The sequence below is a fragment of the Bombina bombina genome, chromosome 7 (genome assembly GCF_027579735.1).
Source record: "Bombina bombina isolate aBomBom1 chromosome 7, aBomBom1.pri, whole genome shotgun sequence".
In the NCBI taxonomy this organism is placed as follows: Eukaryota; Metazoa; Chordata; class Amphibia; order Anura; family Bombinatoridae; genus Bombina; species Bombina bombina.
In genome coordinates, this window is record NC_069505.1 from 410983145 (window position 1) to 410997243 (window position 14099).

The 14099-nt window shown below is 45.1% G+C and overlaps 1 protein-coding gene across 3 annotated transcripts in view; it reads left to right on the forward strand.

The window, feature by feature from the left end:
- PFKFB4 (6-phosphofructo-2-kinase/fructose-2,6-biphosphatase 4) overlaps window positions 1-14099 on the forward strand; it is a 130277-nt gene that overhangs the window by 96183 nt on the left and 19995 nt on the right. For all 3 annotated transcript variants that reach the window (XM_053721199.1, XM_053721198.1, XM_053721197.1), the window contains exon 8: window positions 1433-1640. In XM_053721199.1, the coding sequence (XP_053577174.1) occupies window positions 1433-1640 (208 nt within the window). The remainder of the gene's footprint in view (window positions 1-1432; window positions 1641-14099) is intronic.

A 14099-nucleotide genomic window follows, 5' to 3' on the forward strand; every position in this document is an offset into this window, starting at 1 on the left:
ACACAAGGGGGCGTAAGCTGGCATACACAGGTGTAGGGGGCATAGGCTGGCATACATAGGTGTAGTGCACACAGGGCGTAAGATGGCATACACAGGTGTAGTGCACACGGGGCGTAAGCTGGCATACACAGGTGTAGTGCACACAGGGGGCATAGGCTGGCATACACAGGTGTAGTGCACACAGGGCATAAGATGGCATACACAGGTGTAGTGCACACGGGGCATAAGATGGCATACACAGGTGTAGTGCACACAGGGGGCGTAAGATGGCATACACAGGTGTAGTGCACACGGGGCGTAAGCTGGCATACACAGGTGTAGTGCACACAGGGGGCGTAAGCTGGCATACACAGGTGTAGTGCACACAGGGGGCGTAAGCTGGCATACACAGGTGTAGTGCACACAGGGGGCGTAAGCTGGCATACACAGGGGGCGTAAGCTGGCATACACAGGGGGCGTAAGCTGGCATACACAGGTGTAGTGCACACAGGGGGCGTAAGCTGGCATACACAGGTGTAGTGCACACAGGGGGCGTAAGCTGGCATACACAGGTGTAGTGCACACAAGGGGGCGTAAGCTGGCATACACAGGTGTAGTGCACACAAGGGGGCGTAAGCTGGCATACACAGGTGTAGTGCACACAAGGGGGCATAAGCTGGCATACACAGGTGTTGTGCACACAAGGGGGAGTAAGCTGGCATACACAGGTGTTGTGCACACAAGGGGGCGTAAGCTGGCATACACAGGTGTAGTGCACACAAGGGGGCGTAAGCTGGCATACACAGGTGTTGCATGTGCAGGAGAAGTTCACATACTGAAGAAACCAATCACATTGTCCTAAATAGTATCATGGCATAAAAAAAACACAAGTAATTACTGATTCTAATTTAATTACAGAGCATGAATGAACAAATATACATGGGAACCCTGATATGCAGATCCGTTATATAAATACACCAAAAGACCCCTATTTATATGAGGATAACCCCTTATTCTTTTGACTATAGAGTATTTATTTAGATTATTGTTTTACAGTCTTGTTTATTAAAGTTTTAATAAAATGATACATTTTTTTTAAACCCTTTTTGTTGTAGATTTCTCACATACCATGATATATACATAAAATAATGGTAAAGTTTGAATTTGCTGGGTCTGCTGAGAAAAAAAAAAAAGTTTGTACGGTTTCTTGACGAAAAATTACTTCTAGTATTGCTTAAATGTGAGCAGAAACTAAATGTCCCAAAACGACTCGGCAAAGGGTGTGAAATGACTCAGCAGCTTAAGGGGTTAATATATACTATTTTAGAGGGGAGACTAAATTAATTTCAAGGTATGGTGCCACATGTAAAGGGTTAATCTAGTCAAAAATAAACGTTCATGATTCAGATAGATTTGCAGTTTGGCATTAAAGGCTCCTTGTTCTTTCCTTCAGGGACCTGTCCTTCATTAAGATTATGGATGTGGGACGAAGATACTTGGTCAACCGTGTAATGGATCATATCCAGAGTCGTATTGTTTACTACCTGATGAACATACACGTCACACCGCGATCCATCTACTTGTGCCGGCACGGCGAGAGTGAGCTGAATCTTAAGGGGAAGATTGGTGGAGATTCTGGGCTCTCCAACCGAGGGAAAGCGGTAATGTGATCTTTGAATATAGGTTATGTAGCAACAAGGCACTGAGACAGATCCAGATTTGGGTGGGACGGGTCAAACATCCACTTAAAGGACCGGTAAACACAGTAGATTTGCATAATCAACAAATGCAAGATAACAAGACAATGTTATAGCACTTAGTCTGAACTTCAAATAAATAGTAGATTTTTTTTCTGACAATTTTAAAAATGTCTATTTCCACTCCCCCAGCACCATGTGCCAGCCATTAGCCAATTACAAATGCACACACGTTTATTCTGTGAATTCTTGCACATGCTCAGTAGGAGCTGGTGACTCAAAAAGTGTAAATAATAAAAAGTCTGTGCACATTTTGTTAATGGAAGTAAATTGGAAAGTTGTTTAAAATTACTGCTCTATCTGAATAATGAAAGTTTAATTTTGACTTGAGTGTCCCTTTTTAGCTTCTGCAACAAGCCATGAATTACATCATAACTTACAATAGGGTCCAAAAGTCTGCGGCCACTACCACAATCTTTAGTTTTCCAGGAATGCTGAAATGAAAGCAATTTGTTTCTCAGTATTTGGTGTCAAAAACCATTTAACTTAAAGGGACGTTAAACACGAATAGAATGATGCATTAAAAAAAGATTAGTCTGGGAATAACATGTAGATGTATTTTTTAAAGTTTCATTCATTGTTTAAATAGTGACAAAATAAGTGTAAAGTTTTAGTGTCTATAAAACAATGGGAGCTGCCATGTTGTAACGTACTAATTCTCTGGTGTGGCCGATTAGGGACAGTTATAAATTGGTCACTAGAATGTGCAGCCAATGGCTGTGAGGAATATAACAGTGTTCTGCACTTCCATTTTTAGCACGAACTGAAAAGCTCACAATTTCAGAAAGAAATTACAGGAAAAGTAAAATAAATAATGAAAGTATATGGAAGACTTTATATATATATATATATATATATATATATATATATATATATATATATATATATATATATATATATATATATATATAAATATAAATAATACGATTTATCATTTTATGTTACCATCTCAAAGTGTTTAGTGTTCCTTTTAATGACTGCTTTAACTGTGTCTGCAAGTTTGTGCAGAATTTTATCCGAGTTATTTCTGCACTCCTAGAGCGTCCCAGAGAGTCTCTAGAGTTGTCGCAGTGTGTTTTTGTTTATTTCTTTTTTCAAATGCTCAATGGGGTTGAGGTTGGGTAATTGTGGGAGCAGGCAAATTTGCACTCCTTGCTCTTCCTTATGTGCTTAGCCTGGTGTGTTTAGGATTGTTGTACTTCTGGAAAATAAATCTCGTTCCACACAACTATAAGCCAGAAGGAAGAGCGTGGGTCTCATTAGTTGATCTTCTGTAAGTTACCAACTCCAGAACAGGGAACACTTAAATATTTTGTGCAAATTTAATTGTAGGTTTTACCCACTATGAGGTTTAGCCTCTCATGCTGTTGTCTCCTTACATGAACTCTGAGATTGCAACCCAAAAATGTAATTATTAAACAGGACATTTTATATTCAACTGTGAAACTACTGCATTGTTTGGCCCATGCAGACTTGTTTTATTATGCAATGGTTTAGAGACAGCTGCTCAACCATGAAGCAGACTTTTAGTCCACTCTTTGTTTCTGTTCATAGTTCAGCTGGGCTTGAATTGTGATTGCAGATGCTGTTATATGCCATAATGATGTTGGCTTGATATACTGGTCTTCTGGTGGTTTGGTCACTTTAGGTCTTCCTGGTCTTGCCGTAGATAAAAATGATGTTTCAGAAAACTTTGTACTCCCCACTTATAAATATTCTCCTTAGATGCAATTTGGTGCTGGGGGAGTTTTTCAGCACGTAGAACTGAATTCACTAAGCTACCTTGGCATAACAAAATTATTTTTGTAATGATAGAATGTTTAACTTTCTTGTGGTATTATATTGTATTAAGATTTAACAGTACTAATTTTAATATCTAAGATTTGCAAACATTGAATGAGTTGAAATATCTTGACAGTTCATTACCTGAATAATACAAATGAACAAGTAGAAACTTTACTCATGCTAGTTTGGTGAAGACGTTGTTGTATTTAGCATTTCATGTACAAAGGACGAGACCTGGCAAGTCCCCTTTTTTTTTTTTTTTTTTTTTCTTCAGGATGTATTTGTGCTGGTTTATGCTTTTACAGTTTTGTATTATCTTGTGATATAAAGCTTGAGCCATTGCTATGATGATAATAATCAGCTGATACGTACTATTCATTTTTTTTATTACCACCCAATTTCATTGTATTTCCTTTATGGAAGAGCATTTGCCCCCTTGGGATTCAGACTTGTGGCTCTGAGGTCGGAACATTTACCACATCTCAGAGATGTGCATTTGGATATTTCGTGAAACTCCAAATGTGGAAGAAGGCGGCCCTTCGTGCCGCTCGGCCATTTTCTTTGCCAAATTCATTCTTGTGAAACACAATAAAACTGGATTTGCACAAGAATGCCTTCTGCATGCGGAGGTTCATGATACATCCAAATGCACATCTCTTCTCTAAGTATCCTGAAGTACTAATTAGCCGGTTAGGTGCCGCATAATCTTACGCGCCGGTTAGGTGCCGTGTAGTCACACCTGCTGCTGACAGTTATGTACAGAGTAATCTCACATACTAGTGACAGCTCTCACCTACGGGTGACTGTTATATACAGTGTAGCCCTGAATACTGGGGACCATTATGTACAGTGTAATCCCAGATACTGGGGACCATTACGTACAGTGTAATCCCAGATACGGGTGACAGTTATATACAGTGTAGCCCTGAATACTGGGGACCATTATGTACAGTGTAATCCCAGATACGGGTGACAGTTATATACAGTGTAGCCCTGAATACTGGGGACCATTATGTACAGTGTAATCCCAGATACTGGTGACAGTTATATACAGTGTAGCCCTGAATACTGGGGACCATTATGTACAGTGTAATCCCAGATACGGGTGACAGTTATATACAGTGTAGCCCTGAATACTGGGGACCATTATGTACAGTGTAATCCCAGATACGGGTGACAGTTATATACAGTGTAGACCTGAATACTGGGGACCATTATGTACAGTGTAATCCCAGATACGGGTGACAGTTATATACAGTGTAGCCCTGAATACTGGGGACCATTATGTACAGTGTAATCCCAGATACGGGTGACAGTTATATACAGTGTAGCCCTGAATACTGGGGACCATTATGTACAGTGTAATCCCAGATACGGGTGACAGTTATATACAGTGTAGCCCTGAATACTGGGGACCATTATGTACAGTGTAATCCCAGATACGGGTGACAGTTATATACAGTGTAGCCCTGAATACTGGGGACCATTACGTACAGTGTAATCCCAGATACGGGTGACAGTTATATACAGTGTAGGCTTGAATACTGGGGTCCATTATGTACAGTGTAATCCCAGATACTGGGGACCATTACGTACAGTGTAATCCCAGATACGGGTGACGGTTATATACAGTGTAGGCTTGAATACTGGGGACCATTATGTACAGTGTAATCCCAGATACGGGTGACAGTTTTATATACAGTGTAGCCCTGAATACTGGGGACCATTATGTACAGTGTAATCCCAGATACGGGTGACAGTTATATACAGTGTAGCCCTGAATACTGGGGACCATTATGTACAGTGTAATCCCAGATACGGGTGACAGTTATATACAGTGTAGACCTGAATACTGGGGACCATTATGTACAGTGTAATCCCAGATACTGGGGACCATTATGTACAGTGTAATCCCAGATACTGTGGACCATTACGTACAGTGTAATCCCAGATACGGGTGACAGTTATGTAGCCTACAGGCTGGTAGAAGTGAACTGAAAATTAGTTAGACCCAGAGGACATCTGGTGCTGTGATCAGAGCTTCAGCCACTTGTCGCTCCTTTTATTAAATAATGCCTCATTCTAAAGCCACAAACGTTGCTTGTTCTACTGCAGAACTACCATGTGTTTATTTGCAAGCTGTGACACACCAGTAGTATATGGCAATCTTTAAAATAAAATTACTAAAATCTAAATTTGCAAAACACTTAATTCCAGTATATATTTTCTGATCGGTTCTGCTACCCATGAATCACAGTGTGTGAGAGACTTACAAAACACGATGCATATACGAGATGTTCTTAGCAACTTATATACGTTTTTGTTCTCAAGCAAGATCAGAAATAAGTTTAGATGACTTCAAATGGCAATAGAAAACAATTGTGCAGAAGATCTATTTTCAGTTCCTTGTGCATAAGGGACCTAGGTGATCACTTTTTGTTCTTCATCTCACTTTGGAGTTTGTGCGCTGCCTGCTTTCTACACCGAGAGGGATGGCACGGTGCCAGGCTGTGGGGAGTGTCACCCGCGCTTGTATTGCAATATAGTACTGTAGCTGGCAAACGGAACGTGATAAGAACTGTAATCTCACGGAGATAAGACAGCGCTGGCTTGTCCCTGAGATTCCACCTCCTCCTGTTGTCCCTAAGGAGAGAGAGTGATTTTATTTTGCAACGTGGAGCTCAGGGTCAGCCAACCATGATTATAGACTTAACTCTTTCCCTGACAGAACATGAAATTCTAAATTAAAACTTCCATGCTTTAGACGGAGCTTTTAAATGTACTTCTGTTATCAAATTCACTTTGTTCTTTTTGTATCCTTTGTTTAAAAGAATATCTAGGTAGGCTCAGGAGCAGTAATGCACTACTGGGAGCTAGCTGCTGATTGGCGGTTTCACACAAAGGCCGCTTGTCCTTGGCTCAGCAGATGTGTTCAGCTAGCTCCCAGTATTGTGTTTCTGCTCTGGATCTGAATTGTAGTGATTAAACACACAGTGCAATAAAAAAGGTTCTAACGCTTGCATAGTACACTTTACAGCATTTTCTTTTTTACACTTTTTTATGCCCCTTTAACACTTTCATCACTGTAGAATCATGAATTGTTCTTTGGGCCCCTCACATGTACTCAGCTGATCGGTCTGCAACAGGGAGCACACATTAATGTAAGAATAGGCAAACCACTTCTACCGTCCCTTTATTTGGCCTTCATTTTCACTCCACAAATGTTATCTCTGCTACGCTCAAGTTGTAGCTACTCTGCAACTCTTTGCATGTGCCTTGTCTGCTGCTAACGCCCCTCTGTGTGTGACCCCCACTGCTGTTTGCTCACACGCCCCTCTGTGTGTGACCCCCACTGCTGTTTGCTCACATGCCCCTCTGTGTGTGACCCCCACTGCTGTTTGCTCACATGCCCCTCTGTGTGTGACCCCCACTGCTGTTTGCTCACATGCCCCTCTGTGTGTGACCCCCACTGCTGTTTGCTCACATGCCCCTCTGTGTGTGACCCCCACTGCTGTTTGCTCACATGCCCCTCTGTGTGTGACCCCCCCACTGCTGTTTGCTCACATGCCCCTCTGTGTGTGACCCCCCCACTGCTGTTTGCTCACACGCCCCTCTGTGTGTGACCCCCACTGCTGTTTGCTCACATGCCCCTCTGTGTGACCCCCACTGCTGTTTGCTCACATGCCCCTCTGTGTGTGACCCCCACTGCTGTTTGCTCACATGCCCCTCTGTGTGTGACCCCCACTGCTGTTTGCTCACATGCCCCTCTGTGTGTGACCCCCACTGCTGTTTGCTCACATGCCCCTCTGTGTGTGACCCCCACTGCTGTTTGCTCACATGCCCCTCTGTGTGTGACCCCCACTGCTGTTTGCTCACATGCCCCTCTGTGTGTGACCCCCACTGCTGTTTGCTTACATGCCCCTCTGTGTGACCCCCACTGCTGTTTGCTCACATGCCCCTCTGTGTGACCCCCACTGCTGTTTGCTCACATGCCCCTCTGTGTGTGACCCCCACTGCTGTTTGCTCACATGCCCCTCTGTGTGACCCCCACTGCTGTTTGCTCACATGCCCCTCTGTGTGTGACCCCCACTGCTGTTTGCTCACATGCCCCTCTGTGTGACCCCCACTGCTGTTTGCTCACATGCCCCTCTGTGTGTGACCCCCACTGCTGTTTGCTCACATGCCCCTCTGTGTGTGACCCCCACTGCTGTTTGCTCACATGCCCCTCTGTGTGACCCCCACTGCTGTTTGCTTACATGCCCCTCTGTGTGACCCCCACTGCTGTTTGCTCACATGCCCCTCTGTGTGTGACCCCCACTGCTGTTTGCTCACATGCCCCTCTGTGTGTGACCCCCACTGCTGTTTGCTCACATGCCCCTCTGTGTGTGACCTCCACTGCTGTTTGCTCACATGCCCCTCTGTGTGACCCTCACTGCTGTTTGCTCACATGCCCCTCTGTGTGTGACCCCCACTGCTGTTTGCTTACATGCCCCTCTGTGTGACCCCCACTGCTGTTTGCTCACATGCCCCTCTGTGTGACCCCCACTGCTGTTTGCTCACATGCCCCTCTGTGTGACCCCCACTGCTGTTTGCTCACATGCCCCTCTGTGTGTGACCCCCACTGCTGTTTGCTCACATGCCCCTCTGTGTGTGACCCCCACTGCTGTTTGCTCACATGCCCCTCTGTGTGTGACCCTCACTGCTGTTTGCTCACATGCCCCTCTGTGTGTGACCCCCACTGGTGTTTGCTCACATGCCCCTCTGTGTGTGACCCTCACTGCTGTTTGCTCACATGCCCCTCTGTGTGACCCCCACTGCTGTTTGCTCACATGCCCCTCTGTGTGACCCCCACTGGTGTTTGCTCACATGCCCCTCTGTGTGACCCCCACTGGTGTTTGCTCACATGCCCCTCTGTGTGACCCCCACTGCTGTTTGCTCACATGCCCCTCTGTGTGACCCCCACTGGTGTTTACTCACATGCCCCTCTGTGTGACCCCCACTGCTGTTTGCTCACATGCCCCTCTGTGTGACCCTCACTGCTGTTTGCTCACATGCCCCTCTGTGTGTGACCCCCACTGGTGTTTGCTCACATGCCCCTCTGTGTGTGTGACCCTCACTGCTGTTTGCTCACATGCCCCTCTGTGTGACCCCCACTGCTGTTTGCTCACATGCCCCTCTGTGTGTGACCCTCACTGCTGTTTGCTCACATGCCCCTCTGTATGTGACCCCCACTGCTGTTTGCTCACATGCCCCTCTGTGTGTGACCCCCACTGCTGTTTGCTCACATGCCCCTCTGTGTGTGACCCTCACTGCTGTTTGCTCACATGCCCCACTGTGTGACCCTCACTGCTGTTTGCTCACATGCCCCACTGTGTGACCCTCACTGCTGTTTGCTCACATGCCCCTCTGTGTGACCCCCACTGCTGTTTGCTCACATGCCCCTCTGTGTGACCCCCACTGCTGTTTGCTCACATGCCCCTCTGTGTGTGACCCCCACTGCTGTTTGCTCACATGCCCCTCTGTGTGTGACCCCCACTGCTGTTTGCTCACATGCCCCTCTGTGTGACCCTCACTGCTGTTTGCTCACATGCCCCTCTGTGTGTGACCCCCACTGCTGTTTGCTCACATGCCCCTCTGTGTGTGACCCCCACTGCTGTTTGCTCACATGCCCCTCTGTGTGACCCTCACTGCTGTTTGCTCACATGCCCCTCTGTGTGTGACCCCCACTGCTGTTTGCTCACATGCCCCTCTGTGTGACCCTCACTGCTGTTTGCTCACATGCCCCTCTGTGTGTGACCCCCACTGCTGTTTGCTCACATGCCCCTCTGTGTGTGACCCCCACTGCTGTTTGCTCACATGCCCCTCTGTGTGTGACCCCCACTGCTGTTTGCTCACATGCCCCTCTGTGTGTGACCCCCACTGCTGTTTGCTCACATGCCCCTCTTAGTGTGACCCCCACTGCTGTTTGCTCACATGCCCCTCTGTGTGTGACCCCCACTGCTGTTTGCTCACATGCCCCTCTGTGTGACCCTCACTGCTGTTTGCTCACATGCCCCTCTGTGTGTGACCCCCACTGCTGTTTGCTCACATGCCCCTCTGTGTGTGACCCCCACTGCTGTTTGCTCACATGCCCCTCTGTGTGTGACCCCCACTGCTGTTTGCTCACATGCCCCTCTGTGTGTGACCCCCACTGCTGTTTGCTTACATGCCCCTCTGTGTGTGACCCCCTCTGCTGTTTGCTCACATGCCCCTCTGTGTGTGACCCCCACTGCTGTTTGCTCACATGCCCCTCTGTGTGTGACCCCCACTGCTGTTTGCTCACATGCCCCTCTGTGTGTGACCCCCACTGCTGTTTGCTCACATGCCCCTCTGTGTGTGACCCCCACTGCTGTTTGCTCACATGCCCCTCTGTGTGTGACCCCCACTGCTGTTTGCTCACATGCCCCTCTGTGTGTGACCCCCACTGGTGTTTGCTCACATGCCCCTCTGTGTGTGACCCCCACTGGTGTTTGCTTACATGCCCCTCTGTGTGTGACCCCCACTGCTGTTTGCTCACATGCCCCTCTGTGTGTGACCCCCACTGGTGTTTGCTTACATGCCCCTCTGTGTGTGACCCCCACTGCTGTTTGCTCACATGCCCCTCTGTGTGTGACCCCCACTGGTGTTTGCTTACATGCCCCTCTGTGTGACCCCCACTGCTGTTTGCTCACATGCCCCTCTGTGTGACCCTCACTACTGTTTGCTTACATGCCCCTGCATGCTATATATAGGGTCGGCTATGTTTTCCTGGACACTTATGAGTTACACATGCTGCAGGGTAAGCAAGGCGAAACATGTATTGTTCCTCTGGACATCACATGAATAGTGCGGATGAAGAGCACACCCTACAGCATGTGTAACTCATAAGTGTCCAGGAAAACATGGCCGAGGTGGCAACCCTAGCTATATAACGCCTAGACATTAGCTAGGGCTCATCTGTCACCTGCCCCAGCCCATGTCATGTGGCTTATGTTGGCTCTTCTGCTGCTCCCAAACATTTGAGATGCCATGAACGTTCTGTAAGGTAAATTATAGATCGGTGTGAACTCCCTGAAGAACTACAATATCAAGTTGTGCTGTGGGTGTACTCAGATATACAGCATATGGGTCACGCAGACGCCCAGCTGGGCAGCCTCTATGGGTTGCTAAACATATCCTCAGCCTCAGTATGGACAACTGGTTTATGTTGCCATCAGTGCTCTGATGAAAATGTACAGAATAAGGAAGTGGTGGAAATGTTTTGGCTTACAAGGTGGATAAACCCACAAATTGACCCACAAATTAAGTAACTAACTCTGTGTAGTAATTATGTTTTCCAATAACTTAAGTTCCCCCAAGCCTACAGGAAATGAGGAAATTAAGCCCTATAGGCCTTTTTAAAGAGACAAAAATGATGAGGGAAGATTAAAGGGGTATTGGCATACAAACATACCAAGCTTTAATTCCTTAGATCATGTCATTTTTACTCTACTTACCCTAGATCAGTGCTTGATAAACCCAGGTACCAGGGAGCCACTGGCACCTTAAAGTGAAGCCCTGGTTTAGAGTTTCTAAGACATCCATGTGTGCCCCCTACTCCCCCCCCCCCCCCCCACTGGCTGCCACCAGCCTTACCTAAAATGTGTCTTGATGCGGCTGGATCCTTTCCTTTCTAGTTCTTGCACCTGGGAAATACAAATCTAACTTTTGTGTTACATTATGTGTGTGCATAAAACCATATATAGAATAGGGAAGTTTCTGGTTACTAAATGTATTGCCTGGCTCCTAGATTTTGAACACATTTATTGAGCCCTGCTCTAGATTTGCCTGTGTGTTTTTTCTCCAATTTATGGACACAGCTGGTCAATTAGCTGCAGAGCCTGACTATTGCTGGCTGTGTCCTGCTTGGTAGCTTCAAAGCTTGTTGTTTCCGAACAGGACTTTAACCTCCACAAAGGGGCTATAGACATAGGTAAACATATGACCAGCTATGTCAGTAAGGCATTACTTCACGTTCCCTAGCAGCACTGCAGTACAGGGAAGTATTTAAAGCTCACGTTATGTTCATGCATTTTTTTAATGAATCGATGATGTGTGTGTGTGTGTGTATAAATGTGTATATATGTATGTATATATATATATATATATATATATATATATATATATATATATATATATATATATATATATATAATTATGGAGTGGGTCTGCCTTTTTTTTATTTTATTATTATTATAATAAACTAAGCAAAATCGGTGCTAAACCATTTTAAGAGAAGAGATGTTGCAGTGTACAGTTTTTAAATAAAAGATAAATAAAATAATCTTGAGTCTGCTGCACATGTGTAAATCAAGATGTGTGTTCATGCCACATCCATATGAACTGGGCAGTGACTGGTTTGCAAGGGTCCCGTGATACTGGGAACTTATCTGACAAACCAAAGCTGTATTAGTTACTATACCATGCTTCTCTGATATAACTGCAGTTTCATGTAACTTCCAATTTGTATTTCATGTTTGTTTAACCACTGACAATGATTAGTTATTTCATGTATATATATTTTAAAATATATATATATATATATAGTGTGTGTGTGTATATGTACATGTCCAAATTGGGCCCAGAGTGTCAATATTTTGTGTGGCCACCATTATTTTCCAGCATTGCCTTAACCCTATTGGGCATGGAGTTTACCAGAGCTTCACAGGTTGCCACTGTAGTCCTCCATGACGACATCACAGAGCTGGTGGATATTAGAGACCTTGCGCTTCCCCACCTTCCGTTTGAGGATGCCCCACAGATGCTCAATAGGGTTTAGGTCTGGAGACATGCTTGGCCAGTCCATCACCTTTACCCTCACCTTTTTTTTTTTTAACAAGGCAGTGGTCATCTTGGAGGTGTGTTTGGGACTTTCGTTATCATGTTGGAGGACTGCCCTGCAGCCCAGTCTTCGAAGGGAGGGGATCATGCTCTGCTTTAGTATGTGTCAGTAGATGTTGGCATTCGTGGTTCCCTCAATGAACTGTAGCTCCTCAGTGCCGGCAGCACTCATGCAGGCCCAGACCATGGCACTCCCAACACCATGCTTTACTGTAGGCAAGACACACTTGTCTGTGTACTCCTCACCTGGTTGCCGCCACACACGCTTGACACCATAGGAACCAAATAAGTTTATCTTAGTCTCATCGGACCACAGGACATGGTTCCAGTAATCCATGTCCTTAGTCTGCTTGTATTCAGCAAACTGTTTGCGGGCTTTCTTGTGCATCATCTTTAGAAGAGGCTTCTATCTGGGACGACAGCCATGCAGACCAATTTGATGCAGTGTGCAGCGTATGGTCTGAGCACTGACAGGCTGACCCCCCCACCCCTTCAACCTCTGCAGCAATACTGGCAGCACTCATACGTCTATTTGCCAAAGACAACCTCTGGATATGAAGCTGAGCACGTGCACTCAACTTCTTTGGTCGACCATGGCGAGGCCTGTTCTGAGTGGAACCTGTCCTGTGAAACCGCTGTATGGTCTTGCCCACCGTTTCAGGGTCTTGGCAATCTCAGTTTCAGGGTCTTGGCAATCTTCTTATAGCCTAGGCCATCTTAATGTAGAGCAACACTTCTTTTTTTTTTTTTAGATCCTCAAAACATGAGGTGCGATGTTGAACTTCCAGTGACCAGTATGGGAGAGTGTGAGAGCGATTACACCAAATGTAACACACCTGCTCCCCATTCACACCTGAGACCTTGTAACACTAACGAGTCACATGACACCGGGGAGGGAAAATGGCTAATTGGGCCCAATTTGGACATTTCCACTTAGGGGTGTACTCACTTTTGTTGCCAACGGTTTAGACATTAATGGCTGTGTGTTGAGTTATTTTGAGGGGGCAGCAAATTTACACCGTTATACAGGCTGTACACTCACTACTTTACATTGTAGCAAAGTGTAATTTCTTCAGTGTTGTCACATGAAAAGATATAATAAAAGAATTAAAGATTTACAAAAATGTGAGGGTAGGGTTGCCACCTCAGCCATGTTTTCCTGGACACTTATGAGTTACACATGTATTGTGTTTCTGGACAGCGCTATTCATATTCCTCCCTGCAGCATGTGTAACTTATAAGTGTTCTGTATTTTAAGGGACGGATGGCAACCCTAGTGAGGGGTGTACTCACTTTAGTGAGATACTGTCTCTGTGTGTATATGTGTATGTATAATATATATATATATATATATATATATATATATATATATATATATATATATATATATATATATATATTCCAAAAAATAAATACAGTACTCAATGGACTTGAAAGTAAAAAATTACTTTATTATCCATAGTTAAAAATGGGGGATAGGCATGACATTTTGAACAATGGATAATTAAAAGTTATTTTTTACTTTCAAGTCCAGCGAGTGCTGTCTTTTTTGGATCTTTGTATTTTTTTGACATACACACCCTGGCAGATGCAAAGCTGTAGATAATTATATATATATTCACACAGAGAAAGTCCAGCACTCGCTTACAAGCTCTCAGCTAAGATTAAAAGCAAAACTGG